General features: G+C 34.7%; 1 protein-coding gene across 1 annotated transcript in view; it reads left to right on the top strand.

Moving 5' to 3' along the window:
• Positions 1 to 27,012, top strand: part of ROCK1 (Rho associated coiled-coil containing protein kinase 1) — a 146,066-nt gene that overhangs the window by 73,954 nt on the left and 45,100 nt on the right. The window contains exons 10-15 of the mRNA XM_065890480.1: positions 11,116 to 11,275; positions 14,185 to 14,245; positions 17,823 to 17,911; positions 19,963 to 20,011; positions 24,494 to 24,629; positions 26,841 to 26,932. Coding sequence (XP_065746552.1) covers positions 11,116 to 11,275; positions 14,185 to 14,245; positions 17,823 to 17,911; positions 19,963 to 20,011; positions 24,494 to 24,629; positions 26,841 to 26,932 — 587 coding nt within the window. The remainder of the gene's footprint in view (positions 1 to 11,115; positions 11,276 to 14,184; positions 14,246 to 17,822; positions 17,912 to 19,962; positions 20,012 to 24,493; positions 24,630 to 26,840; positions 26,933 to 27,012) is intronic.

Here is a 27,012-nt window from a genome sequence, read left to right on the forward strand (position 1 = left end):
TTCTCTTGTTCTTACTAAAACCTAAAATATAAGGAGGTTCTATCGCAGTTTAATTTCTGTGAGGATATAAGAAATTATGGTATGCTTGATTCCATCAGACTTGCAGCTTGAAATCCAGAAATAAAAAATTGTAGTGTGCAAAAAGTTAATTTTCAGTCAGTTTAGAATATTCCCTATTTTAAAAAGAGTTAAAATTACGATGATTTGAAGAAAACTTTGCTTAACGTAGCTGAATCAAAGTCATAATGGCACCAAAGGTTCCCACCATCTTTGTGTATTTGGGAGGCCAAGAATTCATCTTTCCCTTGCTGAAGTCTCAGGAATTGTTTCCCTTTTCACTTAGCAGAGAAAGGATAGTGTATACCAGCCCCTAACTTCCTGCTGTAGCAACAGCAATGACCATAATAAAATGAACTCAGCTGTTTTAGAAACAGATACAAATTAGGTATTCCTTTTAAGATCTGCCTATCTAGTTGAGATTGTGTGAGATGATTCCTTCAGGGGAGAAAAATCTTTCTAATTTTGAAGAAATAGATCATGTAGCTTTGCCTATATTAGTGAAGTATCCTTGTTAAATATTTTAAAAGAAACTATTATATGGCCTTCAGGTACAGTACATACATTCTACTAAGCTATAAAATTGACTAAGAAGGGAAAAGGGGAAATAAAAAATTCTGGAAATTAAGAAATTACACTGCTACAGAGAATGTCGCTGAATGACCTGCTATCTGGAGAAGCTACAGGAGCAGGCTCACCGTGGGCGAATTTATTAACAGTTAGGTATACACTGGAAAATAAGAAACTTCCTCTTCCTCATAAGTAAATGTGACATGATTATTGTCTTCACATTTCAAGAGAAACTGTTGCAAGACGGAGATGAGTAGAGTGAGATGATGAATGTTTGCATTGAAAAACTATGTTTTTATTCGAGTTATGCTTTTAGTAAAGTTTCAGAAGGCTGAAAACATACAGATATGATTGTAAATTGAGGAAAATTTAAAAGAGGACTGAAGAAAATACCGAGTATCTTTTCTGTCGCTTCTTTTTTCAGAGTAAAGCAATGCATAAACAACTACAGAATAACCATATGATAAATCATTCTAAAAAAATAGGGAAGACATATGTGTATTGAAAATTGATATTAATTAGGAGAGGAGGCAACCTAGTCAGCAAACATTATTGAACACCTACTATATATTGAGCAATACTCTATTTCAGACATTAGGAAAACAAACCAGCAAAAGTTCTTTGCCTTGTGGAGCTCATAGTCTAGTGGAACTGTGGCATCCAAATCAGTGGCATTTTTGATATTGTTATACCTCCTTGATATAACTGTTTATGTTTATGGAAAAAGTAAGTAAAATGAATTAAGTCATTGATTTAAGTCAAATGAACTTTAAAGAATTTCTATAAATAGGTAGTTTTATTAGTAGTATTGTTATTTCTGTATCTTTTTAAGATCTATATTGTTATCTATGGTTTTGCTACAGTCTGCTTAGAGTTAACGTACTTAAAATTTCGAGAGCTTTTTCTAATCCTGATAGCTCCTATTTTGTGCTTACTGTAAAAAAAGAAAGAAAAATCAAAGTCTGTAGAACTTATTGTTCTCTTCCCTTTCCCTCTTCCTACCCTTCTTTACTTCCCACCCCTAAAATACCAAGAATACTTTTACTCTGAACTGACCTCTCTGACCTGCCAAGTTTTTAAAAATTATATAACAGTTATAATTCTTTTTAATTTTTTTTGCCTCTTCAATTTTCTTTGGCAAAATTTCTTACTGTTTTGCAAATAATAGTTCTTTTGGTAGTTTTACCACTTATATGTCTGCAAGTTATAATGGCAGTCTTCACCATCATCTGTTCCTTGGCTGTGTGGGAGCAGGGTACAAAATAGCTTGATTTTTTGGGCAGAATTTCCATGAGCTTCCTGATCTTATTTACTCTTAATTTAGAGACACAAAGTATTAAGATTGTAAAATTACTTTTTCCATGCATTTGGGATAGAATTAAAGAAATGACAGGCGATTAAAGATAAAAGAAATGAAAAGACCTAAATAGGTTGCTAGAGATCATACTGCTAGCAAATGACAATGTCAGGACTCAGGTTAAGTCTGTTTGACTCTAGCATCTTTGATCTTGTGAAATACCATGTATCATTTAAAGATTTCCACTATTCAGTATTATACAGACTAGAAACGTAGGGAATTGACACTTGTTGGCGGTTAAATTTTAGGAAAAACAAAATGATAACAATTATTACATATAAAAACATTATTAATAATACTGTGTTAAATATAATATGTGGTTACTTGTAAAACACTTTGCCATTCATGATCTCACTTCAGCTAAGATATTACCATTACTTAATCCACCTTTAGCTGATGGGTGACACTTAAGATGGTAACAGTGGTAACTGTCAGATCATGTGGTGAGTTTTCAGTTTAGTTAAAAACAAACACAATTAATTATATGCACATATATACTAGTTCGGGTTCTGTGGTTCAACTGAGTCTGGTGTTCTCTCTTAGAACTTTACATTCTCATGAGAGAGATTATCAGTGTAGGCTTCATAGATAAAGAATTTAGGAGCTAGCCAGTTTTAGGGGCTTAGGAGTTTAGACTTCCTCAGCATTATATTGGGTTCTTTTTTAACAAATAAACTTAAAGATTATCTCTTTATTTTCAAGGATATATATCATAAAATTTACCATTTTAAGTGCACGGTTCAGTAGCATTAAGCACCTTCAGATTGCTGTGTAATCACACCACCATCCATCTCCAGAAGTTTTTCATCACCCCAAATTAAATCTCTGTAACACATTGAACCATAAGTCTCCATTCTCCCCTTACCCCAACCCCCCAGTAACCACTATTCTACTTTTTTTCTCTATGAATTTGACTGTTCTGGCTACCTCAAATAAGTAGATTCACACAATCTTTGTCTTTTTGAGATTGACATTTCACTTAGCATGTCTTCAAGGTTCATCCATGTCATAGTATGCATCAGAATTTCATTCCATTTTAAGGCTGAATAATATTCCATGTATGTATATACCACTTTTTTTTTAATCCATTCATCTATTGACTGGTACTCAGAATGCTTGTCCTTTTAGCTATTGTGAGTAATGCTTCTCTGGTCATTGATATACAAATGTCTGTTGGAGTCATTGCTTTCCATTCTTTTGAGTTAATTTTTGTATATAGTGTAAGATAAGAGTCCAATTTCATTCTTTTGCATGTAGTTATCCAGTTTTCCCAGCACCATTTGTTGAAAAGACTGTCCTTTTCTCCTTAAATGGTCTTGGTACCCTTGTCAAAAAACATTTGACCATATAAATACCAGGGTTTATCTCTGAGCTCTCTATTGTATTCCATTGATCTATATATGTCTGTCTTTATGCTACTGTTTTGATTGTGGTAGCTTTGTAGTAGGCTTTGAAATAAGAAAGTGTGACTTTTCTAACTTTGTTCTTCTTTTTCAAGATTGTTTTGTTTACAGGCATACCTCACTTTATTGTGCTTTTACAGATATTGCAGTTATTAGTAAATTTAAGGTTTATGGCAACCCTGTGTGGTCATATGATGGTCAGCATTTTTTAGCAATAAAATTAAGGTCTTAATTTTAAATTAAGGTTTTAATTTTAATATTTTAAAAAACATAATGCTATTGCACACTTAATAGGCTACAGTATAGTGTTAACATTTTTACATACTGGGAAGCCAAAAAATTTGTGTGACTTGCTTTATTGCTCTAATTTCTTTTTTGCTGTGGTCTGGAACTGAACTCACAATATCTCCGATTTATGCCTGTATTTGGGATCCCTTGAGATTCCATATGAACTTTAGAAAGGGTTTTTCCATTCCTACAAAAAAGGACAGTGGAATTTTTGTAACAGTTATGTTGAATGTGTTTCCAATTTGGCTGCCTTTTATTTTATTTTCTTGCCTATTTGCTCTGATTATAACTTCCAGTACATAGTTGAATAGTAGTAGTGAAATTGGGCATCGTTCCTTGTCTTGTTCCTGATCATAGGGGGAAGGCTTTCAGTCTTTCCCCACTGTATATGATGTTGGCTATGGGTTTTTCATTAATGCCCTTTATTATGTTGAGGAAGTTCTCTTCTGTGCCTTGTTGACTGATTGTTTTTATCATGAAAGGGTGTTGGATTTTGTAAAACGCCATTTATGTGTTATTTGAAATGATCATGTGGGGTTTTTTCCTTCGTTCTATTGATGTGATGTATTACACTGATTGACTTTCATGCGGTGAGCCACCCTGGAATATATCCCATTTGATCATAGTTTATAACCCTTTTAATATGCTGCTGCATTCAGTTTGCTAGTATTTTGTTGAAGATTTTTGCATCTGGGGATATTGGTTTGTGTTTTTTTTTTTTTCTTGTGGTGTCTTGGTTGGCTTTGGTGTCAGAGTAATTCTGGCCTCATGGGATGAATTAGGAAATGTTTTATCCTCTTCTGTTTTTTGGAAGATTGTGAGGATTGGCATTAATTCTTCTTTATATGTTTGGTAGAATTCGATTGTGAAATCATCTTGTCTTGGACTTTTTTCTTTGTTGGGACATTTTTTATTACTGATTAAATCTCTTACTGTAGGTTTATTCAAATTTTCTTTTTCAAATAAGTTTTGATAGTTTGTGTGTTTCTAGGAATTTGTCATTTCATCTAGGTTATCTAATATGTTGGTATACAATTGTTCATAGTTTTTAGTTTTATCCTTTTTATTTGTAGAAGGTTGGTAGTTATGTCCCCACTTTCATTTCTGATTTTAGTTATTCCTGTGTCTTCTCTTTTTTTCTTGGTTTAGTAAGATTTGCCAGTTTGATCTTTTTAAAGAACCAATTATTTGTTAATATTCACTATTTATTTTCTATTATATATTTTGCTTACCTGAATTTTAGTCTTTATTATTTCTTTCCTTCCTCTAGCTTTGGGCTTGGTTTGCTTTTCTTTTTCTAGTTTCTTAGGGTGTCAGTCTGGGTTGTTGAATTGACATCTTTCTTTTTTAATAATATAGGCATTTACAACTAAAGTTTTCCCCTAAGTACTGCTTTCACTGAATCCCATGAGTTTTGGTATGTTGTTTTCACTTTCTTTCATCTCAGAGCATTTTCTCTAGTCTCTTTTTTGATTTCTTCTGTGACTCATTGTTTAAGAGAACACTTTAATTTTCCACATACTTGTGAAACTTCTAATTTTCCTTCTATTATTGACTTCTTGTTTCATTCCATTGTGGTTGGAGAAAATACTTTGCAGAATTTCCGTCTCTTTAAATGTATTAAGTTGTCTTTTTTTTTTTTTTTTTTATAAGCTTTGAGTATTTATTTATTTATATTTTATTTATTTATTTTTGCTGCATTGGGTCTTTTTTGCTGCGCGCGGCATTTCTGTAGTTGTGGCGAGCGGGGGCTACTCTTCATTGTGGTGCACAGACTTCTCACCGCGGTGTCCACTCCTGTTGTGGAGCACGGGCTCCAGAGCACAGGCTAAGCAGTTGTGGCACACGGGCCCAGCCGCTCCGTGGCATGTGGGATCCTCCCAGACCAGGGCTCGAACCCACGTCCCCTGCATTGGCAGGCGGACTCCCAACCACTGCGCCACCAGGGAAGCCCTTAAGTTGTCTTTTGAACTAGCATATAGTCTGTCCTGGAGAAGTCCCACGTGCACTTGAGAAAAATGTGTATTCTGCTGTTGGTCTTGGATTGTGCTTAGTATATCTGTTACATCTATTTGGTTTATGGTGTTATTCAAGTCCTCTATTTTCTTATTCATCTTCTGTTTAGATTTTTTGTCCACTATTGAAAGTGGATTATTGAGGACTCTATTAGAACTGTTTCTTTTATGTCATATATGTATATATATATATATTTGGAGCTGTGTTGTTGTATGCATATATGTTTATCATTGTTGTATCTTCTTGATGAATTGACTGACCCTTTTATCAGTATCATCAGTATGCAATGTCTTCACCTCACACTGGTCAGAATGGCTGTTGTCAAAAAAGTCTACAAATAAATGCTGGAGAGGGTATGGAGAAAAAGGAACCCTCCTACACTGTTGATGGGAATGTAAATTGGTGCAGCCACTATGAAGAACAGTATGGAGGTTCCTTAAAAAACTAAAAACAGAGCTACCATATGATCCCAGCAATCCCACTCCTGGGCATATATCCAGGGAAAACTCTAATTCAAAAAGATACATGCACCTCAGTGTTCATTGTAGCACTATTTACAGTAGCCAAGGCATGGAAGCAACCTAAGTGTCCATCAACAGATGAATGGATAAAGAAGACGTGGTGTATATACAATGGAATATTACTCAGCCATAAAAAAAAGAAACAATGCCTTTTGCAGCAACATGGATAGACCTAGAGATTATCATACTAAGTGAAGTAAGCCAAAGACAAATATATGATATTGCTTATATGTAGAATCTAAAAATTAAAAATGATACAAATGAACATATATACAAAACAGAAATAAATCCACAGACATAGAAAACAAACTTATGGTTATCAAAGGGAAAGATGGGGGAGGGATAAATTAGGAGTTTGCGATTAACATATACACACTACTGTATATAAAATAGATAACCAACAAGGACCTACTATATAGCACAGGGAACTATATACTCAATATTTTGTAATAACCTATAATAGAAAAGAATCTGAAAAAGAATATATATATACATATATATATATATATATATATATATATATATATATATATATAAAACTGAATTACTTTGCTGTACACCTGAAACTAATACAACATTGTAAGTCAACTATACTTCAGTAAAATATATGTATACAGTGTCTTTATTTTAACCATTTTTGACTTAAAGTCTGTTTTGTCTGGTGTTAGTATAGCTACCTCAGCTCGTTTATCTGTAGAATATCTTTTTCCATCCTTTTCTTTTAACCTGTTTATGTCTGTGGATCTAAAGTGAGTCTCTGTACAGCACATATAATTGGATCAATTTTTAATCCATTTTTCCAATCTCTACCGTTTAATGAGTGAGCTTATTTAATTCATTTAAATGTAAAGTGAATACAGAAATACTTCTGTCATTGTCCTATTTGTTTTCTGTGTCTTATTTTTTCTTTTTGTTCCTCAATTCTTATATTATTGCCTTCTTTTGTTTAATAGATTACCTTTTCTGGTTGACTGTTTTGATTCCCCTTTCATTTCTTTTTTTGCATATTATTTAGTCATTTTCTTATAGTGATTACTCTGGCCATTGCATTTAACACCCTAACTTGATACAATCTAGGTTGAACTGATACAGTTTACTGTCAGTAGCAATAAAAACTGCTCCTATGCAAATCCATTCCCTCCCTTTAGTGTTATTGTCACAAATTACATCTTTATATATTGTGTGCTTATTAACATAGATTTATAATTGTTTTGTGCATTTGTCTTTTAAATCGTATGTGGGGAGGAGTAGACTTACAAAACAAAATTACAATAAAGTTGGGTTTTACATTTACCTATGTAGTTATCTTTACCAGTGTTCTTTATTTCTTCATAAGGCTTCAAGATAGTGTCTAGTATCCTTTCATTTCAACCTGGAAGACTCCCTTTAAAAACATTTCTTATAGGACAGGTTTCCTAGTAGCAAACTCTCAGCTTTTCTTTACTTGGGGATCTCTTAATTTCTTCTTCATTTTTGAAGAATAGTTTTGCCAGTTATAGAATTCTTAGTTGAGAGTTGTTTTCTTTCAGCACTTTATTACTATCATTTTTTTGGCTGAGTTGCACATTGTGCAGGATCCTAGTTCCCCAACCAGGGATTGAACCCATTCCCCCTTCAATGGAAGCATGAAACCTTAACCACTGGACTGCCAGGGAATTCCCTCAGCACTTTAAATGTCATTCCACTACATTCTGGCCTTAAAGGTTTCTGCTTAGAAATTGGCTGTTAATCTTATTGAGGATCCATTGTATGTGAAGAGTTGCTTCTCTGTTGTTGCTTTCAATATTCTCTCTGTCTTTGTCTTTTGAAAGTTTATTATAATGTGTCCTGGTGTGCATCTGAGTTCTTACTTGGAGTTCATTGAGCTTCTTGGATGTATAGATATATATATTCCATTAAATTTGGTCATTTTCAGCAATTCTTTCTTTAAATATTCTTTCTGCCCCTTTCTATCCTTTCCTGGGACTCCTGTAATGTATATGTTGGTCTACTTTATGGTGTCCCAGAAGCCCCTTAGGTTCCATTCACTTCTTCTTTCTGTTCCTCATACTTGATAATTTCAGTTGTCCTATCTTTGAGTTCGCTGGTTCTTCAGCCTGCTCAAATCTGGTGTTGAACCTCTCTAGCGCATTTTTAGTTTCAGCTTTTGTACGTTTCAGTGCCAGAATTTACATTTGGTTCTTTTTTCTGTCTTTTTATTAATATATTTTATTTGTTAAGGTATCATACTCCTGGTTTCCTTTAGTTCTTTGTCCTTGGTTTCCTTTAGCTGTTTGAGCACGTTTAAGACATTTAAAGTCTTTGTTTTGTAAAACCAATGTCTGGGTTTCCCCAGTGAGGTTTTCTGTTGTTTTCTTTATTCCCTGTAAGTGGGCCATACTTTTCCTGTTTTGTTTTTTTTTTTACATGCTTTGTAATTTTTTGTTGTGAACTGGACATATTGAACACTAATGTTGTAACTCTGGAAATCAGAATTCCCTCCTTGTAGAGTTTGCAAGCAACAGCTTATTGTGGGCTCCAGTCATCCGTTTGTTTAGTGACTTTTTGGAACTATTCTTATGAAGTCTGTATTCCTTGTGTGTGTTCATTTAAGTCCCCTTTCCATTATCTCAGCAGTCAGCCAGTGACAAACATCTCCTTAAATGCCACAATTTAGCACCCTATTTCTTCATTGAACGTCTCCTTGCTTGTTGTAAGTTTTTTCTTAGATTTCAGAGTTCCAAAAATGTTGTTCCTGATAGTTTTGTAAGCTTAATGGTTAGTTACTTCAATGGAAGGGCAGCTTCTTAGAGCTCCCTCTTCTGCCATTTTTGGTGACATCAGTTGGATTCTTTTTTATGGAACATGATTCCTGTATTACCAGTTATTTATTGAAAGGTAAATTTTTAATAAATGGAACACTGTATATATTGATGGTAATTCAGTAAAGCTAAATTTATCCTTCTTTATTAGTTCTGGCATGATTATATGGTATTATGTAAAGCCTAAACATCTTAATTTAGAAGCAGAAATAATTACTTTTATAATTCTCCCGGGATTTCCCATACTTGCATCCCATACTTGTCTCATTTTAAAACTACTCTGAGATGGTATGTCATCTATAAAAAGACTAGGTCCATCTGAAACAGCAAGAGAAAATGCACCAAAACTTGCTCTGCTTCCTTTTAAAATCTATCTTCTATGATCATTTTAAAGCAGGATTTCTCAGCCTCAACGCTAGACCAGAGAAATCTTTCTCGTATCTGTTGTCCTGAACATTGTAGGATGTTTAGCAGTATCCCTGGTCTCTACCCACCAGATGTCAGTAGCATCCCTCCTACAGTTATGACAACAAAAGAATGTACCCAGACATTTCTGACATATTCAGACATTGCTGAATATCCCCGAGGGGCCAAAACTGTCCCTGATTGAGAACCACTGTTTTAAGGTAAAATTTGTGCCAAGACCATGTACTTCACAAGGAGCGACAACCCTTTTTTCCCCTCATTTTACAAATTAGTCAATTAAGATCAGGAAGCTAGAATCATCTAGTTGGGCAGTTCTCTTGGCCATTAAGGAAAGAAGATGGTGGAAAAACTCTTTTCTCATTCGCTGTTAGTACTACAGCTTCTTTTGGTTAAATGTGTCGTTTCATTCCCAAATTTATCTGATAGTTCACTGTATATGAGATGCACAACAATAGTTATTTCTTGCCTGGAATACCCAGACAATTCAATAGAACCGTGATTCCTTTATATAAGAAATTAAGATTGTAAAATCAGGTCAGTTAGTTTTTGTTTGTTTACTCTTCTTTATCTTTTTCTCTAAAGGAACATGAGATGATTGTATCAAAAATAATTATTGAATATTTTGATGATAAAATTTCAGTGATGTTTTATTATACTCCTGTATCTTTAAAAAACTTTTTTCCTGAAATTTATTTTTAGGTGTACTTTCTATAGCATATTTAAGCTCCAAAAGAAGATATTAGTAGTTCTAGTTTCATATGGTATTTTCTTCTGTCATGAAGATTTGCATTGCCACATACAGTTTTATGTTATTAAGTATGTGTGGGTCTTGCTCCCAATCAAGTTTAAAACTCTTGAAGATTCTGTGTTAAGGTTTTATATCCCTGCTCTCTTTTCCCAATAGCCATTTCATAAATAGTTCACTGAGTTGTCCCTTAATCACTTAATTTAGGGAAGGCAACTAGTCTGAAAATATAATTCAAAATACTTTGCTCTAATTCAGTATTTTATAATAACCTATAATGGAAAGGAATCTGAAAAAAACAAAAATACACGTCTATATACATATATATACACATACATATAACCGAATCACTTAGCTATACACCTGAAACTAACACAGTATTGTAAATCAACTTCAATTAAAAACAATACTTTGCTCTTACAGAGATATTGAGTCGGGGGGAGGGGAATACTGATCATCTAGATTTTAGATGAGTAAAAATATTTCAGTAACAAATTATTATACCCAGGACCACTAAGATAACTTTGATTTCTAGTTTGCTGTAGAACAGATTAATGGGCAAAATACTGCATTTAAAACTAATCAACTTTGAGTGCGATTTGTCATGCTGTAGTTTCTGAAAAGTCTTTTCTGTAGTCCTAACTGCTTTTGCACATCTTATACTACAATGTATTTTAAAACCTTAATAATACTTGACTTGTAATATTCAAATTAAACTGGCGGTATAGATGATAATTATAGGTGACTTTGAAGATAATTGGTTCACGAATTACATAATTAATGATCAATACCTGTTGATTAATAATCCTAATAAAGCTTACTGGAATAGGGTTCAACCCATTTGGAATTTGTGGTTCACAAGTTATTTGTATGTAGGAAGTCATTAGTAGTTGGTACAGAATCATTGCTTCAGTTTTGTTTCTGTTTTTAGCTGTAGCGCCAGTTGTACCTGATTTAAGTAGTGACATTGACACAAGTAACTTTGATGACTTGGAAGAAGATAAAGGAGATGAAGAAACATTCCCTATACCTAAAGCTTTTGTTGGCAATCAACTACCCTTTGTAGGATTTACGTATTATAGCAATCGTAGGTAAGTATGCTACACATTGATATTTGGGGTAGGTACTGACTTTGTTGTAGTCATGTTATTTTCTTAGGGATATCTAAAAATCACTTTAAGAACATTTAAAGTAGATTTGTGCTTCCCTGGTGGTGCAGTGGTTGAGAGTCCGCCTGCCGATGCAGGGGACATGGGTTCGTGCTCCAGTCCGGGAAGATCCCACATGCCACGGAGCGGCTGGGCCCGTGAACCATGGCCGCTGAGCCTGTGCGTCCAGAGCCTGTGCTCCGCAACGGGAGAGGCCACAACAGTGAGAGGCCCGCGTACTGCAAAAAATAATAATAATAATAATAAAGTAGATTTAATGGTATATAAAGAAATATATTAATATGCCACTTTTCAACAGTGCATTAGATTTCTAATTTCATATTTAATATCTTTCAGACTCATCCATGCTCAGGATATTGTTTTTCAGAAATTCTTTGCTGAATGATACCCTATATATCTTCAAGTTACAACAATTAATAGGTCAAGAGATTCTCTTAATACTGATATTTTGGTTAATCGTGTTATCCGAAGAGTTCTGGTTTTATAATACATTTTGGAACAACATACAGTTTTCTAGCATTATCATCACTATATTGATGTTATGAAAGGCCTATAATTTTCAGTTCTTCAAAAATTAAGTGATTCCTCCCTAAAACTACTAAATGAATTATGTTTTACATCATGTAAGGCCTTGTGACCTTGGGCAAATAACTTTCATCTTTTTTATGCCTCCATTTCCTCAAAAATAGGGATGACGGGGATAATAATAACAATATGTGTCTCAGGGTTGTTATAAGGGTTAAGTAAGTCAAAACACAGTAAAACACTTAGAACAATGCTTTGCATGGAGTAAGCAGTCAGTGTTAGTTACTTTTATCATTAGTATGAATTAATATTAGTTTCAGTCTTTTCTAATGGACTTCAGATCCAAGTTAAACATTTAACATTATTTTCATATGCTGGGCATTCATTCATTCATTCAACAGACATGTTTGACAACCTACTCTTTGTCAGGTATATACTAAGCACCAAGGTGCAGGGAGAAGGATTAATAAGATATAATTATCTTCTTTTGAGATGCTCATATCCTAGTGAGGAAATGGATAAGTTGTACAATGTAGGTTGGCAAGTACTACACGACAGAACTGTAAACAAAATACCATACCAATATATAAAAGTGAACTATATGCACCATTAACTGGGTGTGTTAAATCTACTTGATAAATTTGTTTTAAAATATGTATCTCTAATCAAATTATACTCCATTAGAATGGTATTAGATATTTGAATTGCTTGCAGTAATGATTAAATTTGAGGTTATTATAGCTAACCTTTTAAAGTGAAGCATCTTGTTATTTTAGTCATAACTTTTTATGAGGGTAATTCAGTTCAAGCTTAGAAAACAGGAATTCTCTGAATATGTTACTAACTTTGCAGAAGGCTAAACATAAACTTTACTTATATAGCATATTATATTTAGAAGATAAATTAGAGATCAAGTAGTCTGATCTATCTAATTCAGATTCTACTGGTGTTGCTGTATGCTTTTATTTATATCACATAATGCAGAATCTCACACTGAATTTCTGAGGCACTTTATAGTCAATGGAATTAAATTGCACTATAGGAGTTGTCATTTGTTATATGGGACCTTTTCTCTACAAACCTGCTACATAGCCCTTGTTGTTGTCTCCTGAATATTTGATTCTGTGGTTGATCTGAATAATTTTCCAAGAGAAACATGGGAAATGACATATTTTCCTGCTGTTTCTTTTAGAGCACTGCTATATGTATGTTTCATGGTACTTAAAGGACACTTGATTATCTTCTGTTTTTCACTATGAATTAATAATTTCTAGTGTGTTAACAACTGCCCCATAACAGCTGTTAAGTATACTGTAGCTATTTGATCTCTTTTTGAGGGAGCTCTACTGATTAACCAAGGTGGTAACTGTAGTGGTGATGTAGATGTAGTAATAGTGATAATCGTAGGATGGTAAAGGAAGTAGCAGAAGTATCTTACCTTTACCTAACATTTGATTGTGTAGAAAAATTTTTTATATGATCTGTTTATATCTGTTTGGTAATCTGATAAGATGTCTAAAGAAGACCTCTAAAGATCACTAATATCTTGTATTTGTATGTAATTCTAACTTTATATTGAATTTAACAAACTCTGCAAGGCTTAGAGTCACAGAAGATTAGCAGGACATCTTCAGAACTTTGGTTCTGTTATTTCAACCACTTACACAAAAACTCTTAACTTTTTTGCCCAGAAAAGCAATATCATTCTTTGTGGCCATGCCACGCAGCTTACGGGACCTTAGTTCCCTGACCAGGGATTGAACCTGGGCCACGGCAGTGAAAGCGCTGAATCCTAACCACTGGACTGCCAGGGAACTCCCCGGCAATATCATTCTTGACTGAAGGATAATTGGGGGCAGTGGGGAGGAATTGTGCAGATGTCTGTAGAAGTCAACAATTCTTTATTCCTGATTCTAAATCCAAAAGCTCTAAAAACTAAAAGTTTTTCAGTGATTTGTTTGGTGGCAAAACCTGCCATAACCTGCTCTCATGGCCAAAAACCTAATCTGAACTAAGTTGAGACTATTTTATGGTTTTTATTTATTCTCTTTGGTAGAATATTCATATATTTTGCTGCAGGAATATTAAGGTATATGATTACAGAGTGCTGCTTCAGACCTAACTGGGGGTTTTATTTAATATATGTATCATTTCTGTGTTATGTTTCTAAAATAAAGAATTAAGAACCTGCACTCAATTTTTAAAAACAGAGCAAGTACAAAAGATAGGCATATAGTATTTGTTACTGGTTGTTACTAGATATTAAAGAGTTTTTTGTTTTCTTTTAAAAACTATTTTCTTCCTAGATACTTATCTTCAGCAAATCCTAATGAAAACAGAACTAGCTCTAATGTGGATAAAAGCTTGGTAGGTATTTTCTTATTGTTATTATTTTAAAAGTTGTTTTGTGGATAATGTATTTTGTATGCATGATACTAAGTAAATATGCATTGCTTCAGAAAATGTAGTTAGTGATTTAAAATTTTTATAGCACTTTTTATCTACTGTTTCCTCTCCTGTTTGATTTCTTACCTGAATATCAAATGGGATATTATATGTGGAGGCAGTTAGTAAACTATACATTGCTACACAGATTGACAGGGGTGGTCTTTTTAGTCTTTGGAATTAGGAATTTATGATAAATCAGTGTATCAGTAAGAGTCTTGACAGGGAAACAGATGGCACATTCAAAAGATTTAAATGAGAGCTTTTGTTGTGTGTGTGTGCTAAAATTTACATAACGCAAAATTTACCATTTTACCATTTTTATGTGTACGGTTCAGTGACATTAAGCACCCTCACGTTGTTGTGCAGTCATCACCACCATCATCTCCAGAACTTTTTCTTCATCCCAGACTAAAATTTTGTGCCCATTAAAGTCTGCATTCCACTCTCCCTTCAACCCCTATTAACTATTATCCTTACTTTCTGTCTCTATGAATTTGACTATTCTAGGTACCTCATGTAAGTGAAATCATACAGTATTTGACTTTTTGTGATTGGCTTATTTTTCTTAATGTCCTTAAGGCTCAGGCATGTTGTAGCATGTATCAGAATTTCATTCCTTTTTAAGGCTTAATATATTCTGTTATATGCATATACCACATTTTGTTTATTTATTAAACGAAGAGAGTTTAATGAAGGGACTATTAATGGTGCTGTGCATAGGATCAAGGGGAGCAATAAATAAAGAGAGCTAAAGCAGCCATTGATTGACAGCAGTGGGAAGCCATTTCCCTTAGTCTGAAGGGACAAGGATAGACAAATCTTGAGACCACATCTCAGAGAGAATGCATAGAATCATGAAAGAGGAGCATAGAACATAGAGCACTGCCAGAGCCATGGTAAGGCAAGAAGAGTGTGGGGAGAACGGATATTTCATTTCTCCCAACTGATTTTCGGCTGGTGTCTCCTGAATGCTGAAACGAAGCTTAAAATCATAGGACAGCAGAGCCCAGTCAATGCACTCTGTAAATTTGAAGGCAGAGAAGGTCAGAGGATGGGTCTTCAAGGCTGGAAGGGAGAGGTGGCAAATGGAGAATAACTAGTACAGTGAGCATCTTCTAATTTGACCACTGAAAAGTGAATTCCTGTAAGAAGTGAATATTAGAGACATGAGTTCTTTTTATTGTTAGAACAGCTCATGTTCATGAGACAGAGGATTAAAATATTTTTTAATTGCTTACATTGAGAAGGTCCTTTTGGGTTAACCAGGACTTTTCTTAAATATACCAGAAATAATTATCTGGCCATCCTCAGAGCATTCTTTGAGCTCTTTGTGTGCTATAGCCTCCATATTTGTAAATGAGATGAGGTGTAGGCAGCAATCATTTTTAAAAGCTAACAGAATTCTTCTTTCTCCTTCATATATTTACTCTTAAATGTGAGAGAACATATGGTGGGAAGGGAAAGTGAGAAAAAGGGGAATGAACTATGCGAGTACTGGTTAGCTGTTATGGCCATTTTTCTCTTTTAAATTCTCATCCCATTAGAGCTATTTGCCAAATTATATAGCTAATAGGGGCTCAAAAATGTTCAAAATTAAAGCACATTTGACCTGGAGATGGTGACAATAAGGAGCTGCTGTAACCCCACTCTGACTGTATTACTTACCTGTAAGTTTAGAGCTACATTAGGACTTAAAAAATAATTCAGTGGAATCCTGTTTTCTTTGGGCTGATCTTGTTCAATGGTGACTGCCATAAGTTTCTATCAGTGGCTTTTATCTTTTGCTCTGGTTAAGATCACAGGGGAAGAAGAAAACGCTTGTGTGCCTACTATTTCTGTTAACCTAGAACTAAGTACAAAAATCAACTAATTTAATTTTCAACTCTTCCCTGAAAGCCTTCTAGCAGAGATGCTAGTGAACAACTTTGCAGTTGCCAAATATGATGAATATTTTTCATTCCGTATCTTATTTTTCTTTTTGCTGCATTTGACACTGACCAGTCCTTCCTCCTTGGAACTTGAAGAACGTTCATGTTCTCATTATTTCCTTCTTTTTCTACCTCTGGATTTTATTTTCAGTCCTCTTTGCAGGATCTCCTCCCTTTCTCTCTCCCCCCAACCCCATAATTATTAAATGTTTCTCAAGATAGTTCTGATCTTGGCTCTCTGCTCATTTTCTGTAGTTAATCTCATGTGTGTCTAGCTTGCTCCTCTGGACAACATACCCGAATCTTTTCTCCCTCTCTGATTGGACTTCTCTTCCTGCACATCTTTCAGACACTTCAACCTAGGCCAAAGCCTAACTCACACTTCTCCTCTCTCCATCCCCTCACCAGCAGTTCTTTTTGTGTCACCCATCTTTTGCTACTCTGTTCTTACTTCTGATCAGTTGCTGGGTTATAAATTCTGCCTTTTGACTGACACAGTTATCCATTTCCTCTTCATTTCTACAGCTTCTGCCTTATATCACACCTGTATACTCTTTTTGCCTGAACTATTAATTGGTTGTTTAGCCTAGAATTTCTCTGCTCTCTAACCTATTCACCTTATTACCGAAGTGATGTTTCTAAAATGCCAATACTCTGTCATTTCCCCTTTTAAAGTGTTTGTAGGTTAAAGTGCCTAACTCCTTTTCTGCATACAAGGATGATAGTCCCACTTGCCCTTTCAGATTTTATGTGATTTGTTCTCCCTGTTATGTTCTTTGCTCTGCCTAGAGTTGATTTCTTCCCATTTTCCAATCATATTTTCTTTCTCTCTACTTTTGGACTCATTCATTTTAGCTAAAATGCATTCCTTCTTTCACTTCCTCTGCTTGGTAAATACCTCTCTTATAGGTCTCATCTCAAACATTCCATCTTCAAGGTAGAATTAGATGTGACCTCTTCTCTTCTTCAGTACACCTTATATATAATTTTATTAGTACCTACCACATTATATTATAATATTTTATGTATATGTCTGGGTTATTGTAGGTTCTTTTCACCCTCCTATTCCCCTGTGCCCCACTATCGAACTATTAGCTTTATGAGAACGGGGACCAAATCTTTTAATTTTTGTGTTACTAATGCCTACCACAGCACCTGACATATTAGTAGGTGTTGGAAAAAAAATGCTTGTTAAATTAATAATAAAGGGCTTCCCTGGTGGCACAGTGGTTGAGAGTCCGCCTGCCGATGCAGGGGACATGGGTTCGTGCCCCCGTCCGGGAAGATCCCACATGCCGCGGAGCGGCTGGACCCGTGAGCCATGGCCGCTGAGCCTGCGCGTCCGGAGGCTGTGCTCCGCAACGGGAGAGGCCACAACAGTGAGAGGCCCACGTACCGCAAAAAAAAAAAAAAATTAATAATAAAAATTTCAGATAGAAAGGAAAAAGGTAAGATTGGATCAGATAATTCCCTTGTAAACAGGTATAAAATGGTAATATAAACTTGCTATTTTAAAATTCTCTATGAATATTCTTACTAGAATAAGTTTTTGTTGTTTTTAATTAAAGCAGGAAAATTTGCAAAAAACAATTTATAAGCTGGAAGAACAGTTGCATAATGAAATGCAATTAAAAGATGAAATGGAGCAGAAGTGCAGGTGAGAATATACTTTATGTTTTTCACATTAAAAGTTGTATAGCAAATGCTGATTTTAAAACTTGTACTCTATAAACCCTTGAAAGTAGATGGAAGTAAGGCAGAGATGTAAAGATTGCTATTGATATACATTCAGTGAAGAATATTCACTTAATGCCAGTTTATTGATTTTGTCTCACATTTTAATTAGCTGACAGAAAGGGAAAATTAGTTTACATTAAATAAGATGCGTTCTAAAGTGTAGCTGTTTTGAAGATTAAAATTCACTAAATTTTTGGTGCAGACACTCTTTTAATTTCCACTATGATTCGCTATAGCAGTATTTTTTTCCTATGAGTCTAAATTTAATAAGAGCATATATATTTATGAAAATATAAAATGATCAAGATAATTTAAAATAACCTAGCATAATGCTTACTTATTAATTACAAACAATAACACTTTATTATATTGTTAGTAGATAGTATTGAATAAATGAAAAACAGATTAAGTATTCAAAAAAATGGAATTGAGAAAATTGGCAATTTTGTGAGTGGGGGAGAGGAAACAAGTAAATTGCTCACTACCTACAGTTCCTTATAGATTAAATAGTTAAGCATCTAATATAAGCTTTTTTTAGAAAAGCACTTTAAGGAAATAATTAACTGAGCCCAGTATTTGGAAGGAATTTCTAGGTATAAAACATGGAAATAAGGAGAGGAAATGGATAGATATTATTACATAAATGTTGAGCAGTTTCTATTAAAATTAAAAGGCAAATGACAAATTAGTGGTAGTGGTGGTGGTAGGGATCAATTTAAGGAGGAAATAAGAGTGGCCAAAGTGGCCAATAATCATACGAAAATGGGTGTGTGTGTGGTGGTGGGATGGCCTGATATGAAACTGGGAAGGTCGACAGAGTCTAGATCTTAAAACACTCTGTCTTTGAAAAGCTAAGAAATTTGGGATTTATCCTAAGGGTGATGAAAAAACATTAAAAGTTATTAAACTTAAAAGTAAAACAAAAGATCAAATTTGCTTTTAAAAAAGAACTCCCTGGTTAATTACACAGCATTTGACATTTATTCACCTAAATGAGAATGAGGGAGGAAGATGAGTCAAGGAGGATTCCCAGGGGGACTGCTTTACTTGGGACAGGAGAAGAGAAGCAGATTGGTATTGTGGGAGGGGTCGCTGGGCAGAGGGAATTCATTTAGCTTTGGACATGCTGAATGAGCTATTTGGTAAGACATCCATGTGAAACATTGCATGTACAGATTTGAAGCTCAGAAATAGGTTTAGAGCCCCCAAAATGAATTGTGATGGAGATAATAATACACTTTCAGTTTATCTCAGATTTTTGCCCAAGTTGCCAAGTGGTGCATTTACTGCTTTATATATGCCACCTTTCCCTTCATTTACTTACTCTTATATTAAAGGTTAAATGGTTAATCTTTGTGTAGTAGCAAGTATTGCATGAGGGAATTCAGGGATCCTTAATCTAGAATCCATAGACCTCTCCTAAAGCATCCATGGATGGAATTCAAGGTCCTTAAACTTGGGTGACAGAAGTGAATCTTTTCTGTAACCTTTAGCTGAAATTCAGCATTTTCTTTAATTATGAACACAGTGAATAATCCACAGTTATTAGCAGTAGCTGTGAATTTTTTATTACCAATAGAAATCACAAATATTATCTTAGAATGCAGTTGTTATTTATCTCTAAATACCGTTTATGCTCATTACTACTTTAAAATTACTGCTGCTAGATCTTATTTAATATATTAATAAAATGCATATATTAGTGAATCATACTTTTTAATAAAAAGGTTATGACTGTATTTCAGTATAATTTTGGTTTCTTTTAATCCTATGTATTTTATTTTATGCTCTTAAAATATTATTCTGAGAAAATGTCATAGGCTTCACCAGACTGACTGCCAAAGGGATCCACAGTACACACAAGAAAGGTTAAGAAATATTAGCTAAATGGAAAAGTAAGGAATGTGGTGTTTCACCCCAAGCTATAAAAAGTAAATATATCTATAATCTATATTGCTTTTGCTTTTACAGAACTTCAAACATAAAACTCGACAAGATAATGAAAGAATTGGATGAAGAGGTACTTTTTGTTTTCTTATCAGAAGTTTTCCTTTTTGAGACTTTTTCCCTTTCAGATTGTTTTCTGAGAAAATTATATTTGAACTTTATAAGTTGCAATACAGAACAGGACCAGAGAATTATGATGAAGGCCTCACTTTGGAGCTGCAGGTTTAAGTGAAATTAGATTATACTTTAGTTTCTTTTGTGTGGTTTTATTCTAGAACCATGTTGAAATTTTAGTACATAAATTTCAGTTCAGTGGTTCTTAATAGTTGAAAGGTGAGAAAGGAGCAACAGATCAGAAATTGAATCTGGAACTGTAGCAGAAAGAGACAGACAAATTCAACTATTAAGAACCACTGAACTGAAATTTATGTACTAAAATTTCAACATGGTTCTAGAATATGGGTAAACACACTACACTCTCCTTCTCCTCTTAAGTTTTTTTATGTTACAGTTGACAGTTGAAGCAGAAATTACAGCATTGTCTAATGTGGTTCTCCATGTATATAGAAGAAATTTTTAAGACAATTATCAATGGGTATAAAGGGAGGTAAGGTTTTACACTTTAATCAAACTGGTAATATGCCAACACTAGTAATATAATGTAATACCTAGAGCAGCTACTGATAAAAATTATACAAAGAGATACACTTAAAAACACTAGTAAATCAAATAGAATTCCAAAAAATGTTCAAGTAACCTACAGAAAGACAAGAAGGAAAACATGGGACAAAACAAAATGGGAGGCTTAACTCTAACATATCAGTAACTATATTAAATGCAAATTAAATGCAACATCAATTAAGATAGATTGTCAGAGTAACTTTTTTAAAATTACCTACCTGTATGCTGTCCAGCAGAAACTCTCTTCAAATGCAACAATATAGCCAAGTTAAAAGTAAGAAGATGGAAAAATACATCATGTAAGCATTAGCAAAAAGAAGGCAGCAACGGCAATATTGATATCAGGTAAAGTAGACTTTAGGACAAAGAAAATTACCAGGGGCAGAGGGACATTGCAGAATGACAAAAATGTCAATCCTCTGAGAAGACATAACATTCCTAAATTTGTATTCATCAAACAGAAGAGCTACAAAATATGTGAAGCAAAAGCTGATAAAACTGAAAGGAGAAGTAGACAAATCTGCGATTACTGTTGGAGACTTTTTAAATGCCACTCTCTAGACAGAGGATCAGCAAACATATAGGAGAACTCAGCCACACCATCAGCCAATAGGATCTATTCAACATTTGTAGACCCCTCTACCCAGCAACAGCAAAGGACACATGTTTTTCAAGCACTCAAGAAACACACACCAAGGTAGACCACATCCTAAGCAAACTTCTCCAGATTTCAAAGAATTAAAATCATACAGAGTGTATTCTCTGACCAAAGTGTGACCAAACCAGAATGAATAACAGAAAAGTATCAGGCAAATCTACAAACACGTGGAAACTAAACAACACAGTTCTAAATAATCCATAGGTCAAAGAGTCTCAAGAGGAATGAAAAAATACATTGGAATGTTAATTATATCTCATAAAGTTATTTTTCAAAGTTATGGATCTTCATCTTTTAAAAATATTTGAGGGCTTCCCTGGTGGCGCAGTGGTTGAGAGTCCGCCTGCCGATGCAGGGGACACGGGTTCATGTCCCGGTCCGGGAAGATCCCACATGCCGCGGAGCGGCTAGGCCCGTGAGCCATGGCCACTGTGCCTGTGCGTCCGGAGCCTGTGCTCCACAACGGGAGAGGCCACAACAGTGAGAGGCCCGCGTACCGCAAAAATAAATAAAAATATTTGAACAATGAAAATGAAAATAATACATCAAAATTTGTGGGATGCAGCTAACATAGTGCTCTAAGGGAAATGTATACACTAAATGTTTACATTAGAAAAGACGAGAAGTCTCAAATCAGTTATCTAAGCTCCTACCTCAGGAACCTAGAAAAAGAAGAGCAAAATAAACCCAAAGCAAGGAGAAGGAAAGAAAAATAAAGAGCAGAAGTCAGTGGAATTGAAAACAGAAAAATAATAGAGAAAATCAGTGATAATAAAAACCCAGCTGCTTGGAAAGATCAACAAAATTGACAGTCCTCTAACAAGATTGTCAAAGGAAAGAAAGGACACAAATGATCAGTATCAGGAATAAAACAGAGCATATTCCTACAGACTCTACAGATATATAAAAAAAAAAATTCTTAAGGAAATACTATAAACAGTTCCAAACGAGTAAGTGTAATATTTAGGTGAAATGGACTAATTCCTCCAAAAATACAAACTGCCACAACTCACACAATGTGAAATACATTATTTGAATAGCCCTATATAACTATTAAAGTGAATTCATAATTTAAAAGCTCCCCCCAAAATTAATCTTCAGGACAGATGGTTTTACTAGAGAATTCTACCCAGTGCTTTTTTAAGATTTTTTTTTTTGATGTGGACCATTTTTAAAGTCTTTATTGAATTTGTTACAATATTGCTTCTGTTTTATGTTTTTGTTTTTTGGCCCCAAGGCATGTGGGATCTTAGCTCCCTGACCAGGGATCGAACTCCATAACCCCTGCATTGGAAGGGGAAGTCTTAACCACTGGACCGCCAGGGAAGTCCCTATCAAGTGTTTTAAGAAGAATTAACACCAATTCTTCACTCTCTCTTCTAGAAAATATAGAAGAAGGGAACATTCCCCAGTGAATTTTATGAGGCTAGAATTACCAAGATACTAAGGTCTAGCAAAGACAGTACTACAAAGAAAACTATGGATCAGTATCCCTCAATCCTAGCCAGCTGATTTTTGACCAAGGCGCAAAAGCAATTCAGTGGAGGAAGGATAGTCTTTTTAGCAAGTGGTGCTGGAGCAATTAGGTATTCATAGGCCAACATATGGACCTCAACCTCAGTCTCACATCTTATGCAAACATTAACTTAAAACAGACCATAGATTTAAACAGGGACATAAAAAATATAAAACTTCTAGGGAAAAAATAGGGGAAAGTCCTTGAGACCTGCAACTTGGTGAAGAGTTACGCATTACACCACAACTATGATCCATATAAGGAAAAAAATTCAATAAATTGGACTTCATCAAAACTTGCTCTGTGAAAGACCCTGATAAGAGGATGAAGATCTGTAGACTGGAAAAATGAACTGTTGTTACACACAGCAACTTGGATGGATCTCAAGGATATTTTGTTGAATGTGAAAAGCTAATCTCAAAAGGTCCACACTGTATGATTCCATTAATATAACATTTTCAAAATGGCAAAATTATACAGATGGAGGACCTCCTGTTGGTTGCCAGGGTTATAGGTGGTGGGAGAAGTGAGGGATGCATGTGGCTATAAGTAGTGGCTGGAAGGAGATCATTGTGCTGATGGAACAGTTCTGTGTCTTGATTGTGGTGATGGTTACATGCATCTACACATGAGATAAAATGACATTGAACTACACATGCATGCTTTATACCAATATCAGTTTCCTGATTTTGTTATTGTACCATTGTTAATAATGTAACTGTTAGGGGAAACTGACTGGTAGGGTACATGTACTGTCTTTGAAACTTCTGAAATGTAGAATTTTAAATTTCAAAATTTAAAAATGAAAAAATAAAAGAATGATAAAATCTTACAATTGGAAAGATTTTGGATGGTCTCTGTCAAATTTTACTAAATTTCTCTGACAGCATCTTACTTAAAAGATGGATTTCACTTAAAAATGGAAAAGCCCAGAAAAGCATGCACTGTAAAGGAGGTTTGTCCAGTGTGGAGTCTTAAAGATAAAAATGAAGCATCAAAAGCAGAATACGCTGATAGTGGTAACTCAGAAACAGAAGATAAATTTTTTAAGTTGTGGAATTTGGAGTATTTTTTTTCTTTAACTCTCCCCTCCCCTTAGTTTCATTTTCTAAAATAAATGTTTCTTTCATTACTCTTTAATATGCATTAGTAGGTACATACATAGAACATCTTAGGAAAGGTAAATTGTTACAGAGATTGGGAGGGGATTAAGGGAGACTTCATACAGGGACTGGTGAACTTATTATTAAACACTGTAACCTTTGGTATCATTTGAGTTTTGCACCATTTAATTATCAAATATGTAGTTATCTGATTCCTTTTATATTTCATGTCTTAAACTTTAGGATTGTAAATAAACCAAAATATTGGTAATATAATACAATGTGTTCATCTTAATGTGTTTGAATACAATGTGTTCGACCTTCAGTCTGACAAGATTCATAGGGTTTTTTATACTCAAGGATTTTTTTTAAATCTCTGAAAATTTTGTATGTCTAGTTAAAATAAGGGGATTCTCACTGTTTTCTTCTAAGACAAGCTAATTCTACTATTAGAAAGTTGTTGTTAGGAAGTATTATCTGATTTTGAAACTAAAATATCTATCTTAAGTAATTGTGTACTTTTTAAAAAAAGAACAGAGTATTCCCTTGAATAAATGAGGAGTATTAATTGTAGTGGTAACTTTTCTCATAATTTAGGGGAATCAAAGAAGAAACCTAGAATCTACAGTGTCTCAGATTGAGAAGGAGAAAATGTTGCTACAGCATAGAATTAATGAGTACCAAAGAAAAGCAGAACAGGAAAATGAGAAGAGGAGGAATGTAGAAAATGAAGGTAAATTGTTACTTCCTTTGAAAAACACTGGAATTTCTAACACTATCTTGAGGTCTTCGTCTTGAGGTTGTTTTAAATTTAGTGCCTGTTATATATTTTTGAATCCACAGTCCTAAGACACCTCATGAGCTAAATACCCATGTCCCAAAATTTATTTATAACATATTGGATTCAGTAGTAATGTTTTAGCTAGTACTGATTTTTATCCTTGTGTGTATATTGGAATTTCTTGGGAAACTTCAAAGAAAACTAATGCCTAAACTTCAGAAATTCTAATTTAATTGATCTAGACATGTAGACTGGGCATTGGTATTTTTAATAAGTTCTCTAGGCACTTCTAACAAGTAGCTACATTTTAGAACAACAAGACTAGAATTTTTGATAGTAGTGTTACAAATTTAAAATAGCTTTCTACATCCTTTGATCCAGTGATTTCACTTCTAGAAATTTAGTTCACATATACTTGTGCACATGTATACTGATATAGAAACAAAGCTATTCATTTTAGAATTGTTTAAAATGGCAAAAATTATAAACAATGTAAATGTAATCAGTGGTATAATAAATTTTAGTATATATGGTAGAATACTATGCATTTTATAAAAGAATAAAGTATCTCTTGGGCTTCCCTGGTGGCGCAGTGGTTAAGAATCTGCCTGCCAATGCAGGGGACATGGGTTCAAGCCCTGGTCTGGGAAGCTCCCACATGCTGCGGAGCAACTAAGCTCGTGAGCCACAACTACTGAGCCCACGTGCCACAACTACTGAAGCCCATGCTCCTAGAGCGTGTGCTCCGCAACAAGAGAAGCCACTGCAATGAGAAGCCCGTGCACTGCAACGAAGAGTAGCCCAACTAGAGAAAAGCCCTCGCACAACAATGAAGACCCAACGCAGAAATAAATAAATTAATTAATTAATTAAAAAAAAAAGAATTTAGGGCTTCCCTGGTGGCACAGTGGTTGGGAGTCTGCCTGCCGATGCGGGGGGCGTGGGTTCGTGCCCCGGTCCAGGAGGATCCCGCGTGCCGCAGAGTGGCTGGGCCCGTGAGCCATGGCCGCTGGGCCTGCGTGTCCGGAGCCTGTGCTCCGTGGCGGGGGTGGGGGGCCACAACAGTGAGAGGCCCGTGTACCACAAAAGGAAAAAAAAAAAGAAAAAAAAAATTTAAAAATATTTTTTTAAAAAAGAATCTCTTTATAAACTGTTATAAAAGAATCTCTAAAATGTATCTTTACCAAAAAAAGTACAGATTGTTTAAAACAAGATTGCTTGTCTATATATGTTTAAGAGTGTGTGTGTGTGTGTGTGTGTGTGTGTAGATATGCATGTGAAAACATATATATATATATATACGTGTGTGTTTTTATATATTAAGGTATGGATACACAGACTATCTTAGGAAGGATATGCAAGGAATTAGTAATAGTTGTTGCTGGGGAGGAGAGCCAGAGGGGCTGGGAGGCGACGTGGAGGGAGAAAGACTCATGCTATACTATACACCATTTGGTACCTTTTGAATTTTGAAGCATTTTGTTTATTTAGTTAGTTACATCCTTATTGGAGTATATTGCTTTACAGTGTTGTGTTTCTGCTGTATAATAAAGTGGATCAGCTATATGTATACATATATCCCCATCCCTCCTCCCCCGTGAGCCTCCTTGCCACCCTCCCTATACCATTCCTCTAGGTCGTCACAAAGCATCGAGCTGATCTCCCTGTGCTATGTGGCTGCTTCCCACTAGCCATCCATTTTACATTTGGCAGTGTATATATATCAATGCTACTCTCTCCCTTCGTCCCAGTTCCCCCCCGTCACCCCACCCTGTATCCTCAAGTTCATTCTGTATGTCTGCGTCTTTATTCCTGCCCTGCCACTAGTTGAACCATTTTAAAGATAATTGAACTAATCAAAGATTTGTACTATTCAAAAATAGGTAATATTAAAATTAGCTTTATATAATTTCACTAATAGATTAACCTTTATGAAAGGAATAAAAGAATTTAAAATATTACAGCAGTGGAAACATCTGTTTTTGCATTCTGTATTATAAAACAGTGCTCTACTTTTTGATAAATTTAAAATGTAGGTACTTCCAAGTTGGAATATGGACCTAATGTAGCTTACTTTTATGGCCTAAGACCAAATTTCATTTTTTAAAAGGGATTTGTATGTTTCCTCTATGAAAACTTACATATTATTCCTTCATTTTCTAGTTTCTACATTAAAGGATCAGTTGGAAGACTTAAAGAAAGTCAGTCAGAATTCACACCTTGCTAATGAGAAACTGGCACAATTACAAAAGCAGGTAAGTTTTTGGAGTGAGGTAGTTTTTTTTTTAATCAAAATTTAAGTTTGATTGTGTTTTGGTAAAAAACTATTTTCTTG

Source organism: Phocoena phocoena, chromosome 13, assembly GCF_963924675.1.
Source record: "Phocoena phocoena chromosome 13, mPhoPho1.1, whole genome shotgun sequence".
Lineage (NCBI taxonomy): Eukaryota > Metazoa > Chordata > Mammalia > Artiodactyla > Phocoenidae > Phocoena > Phocoena phocoena.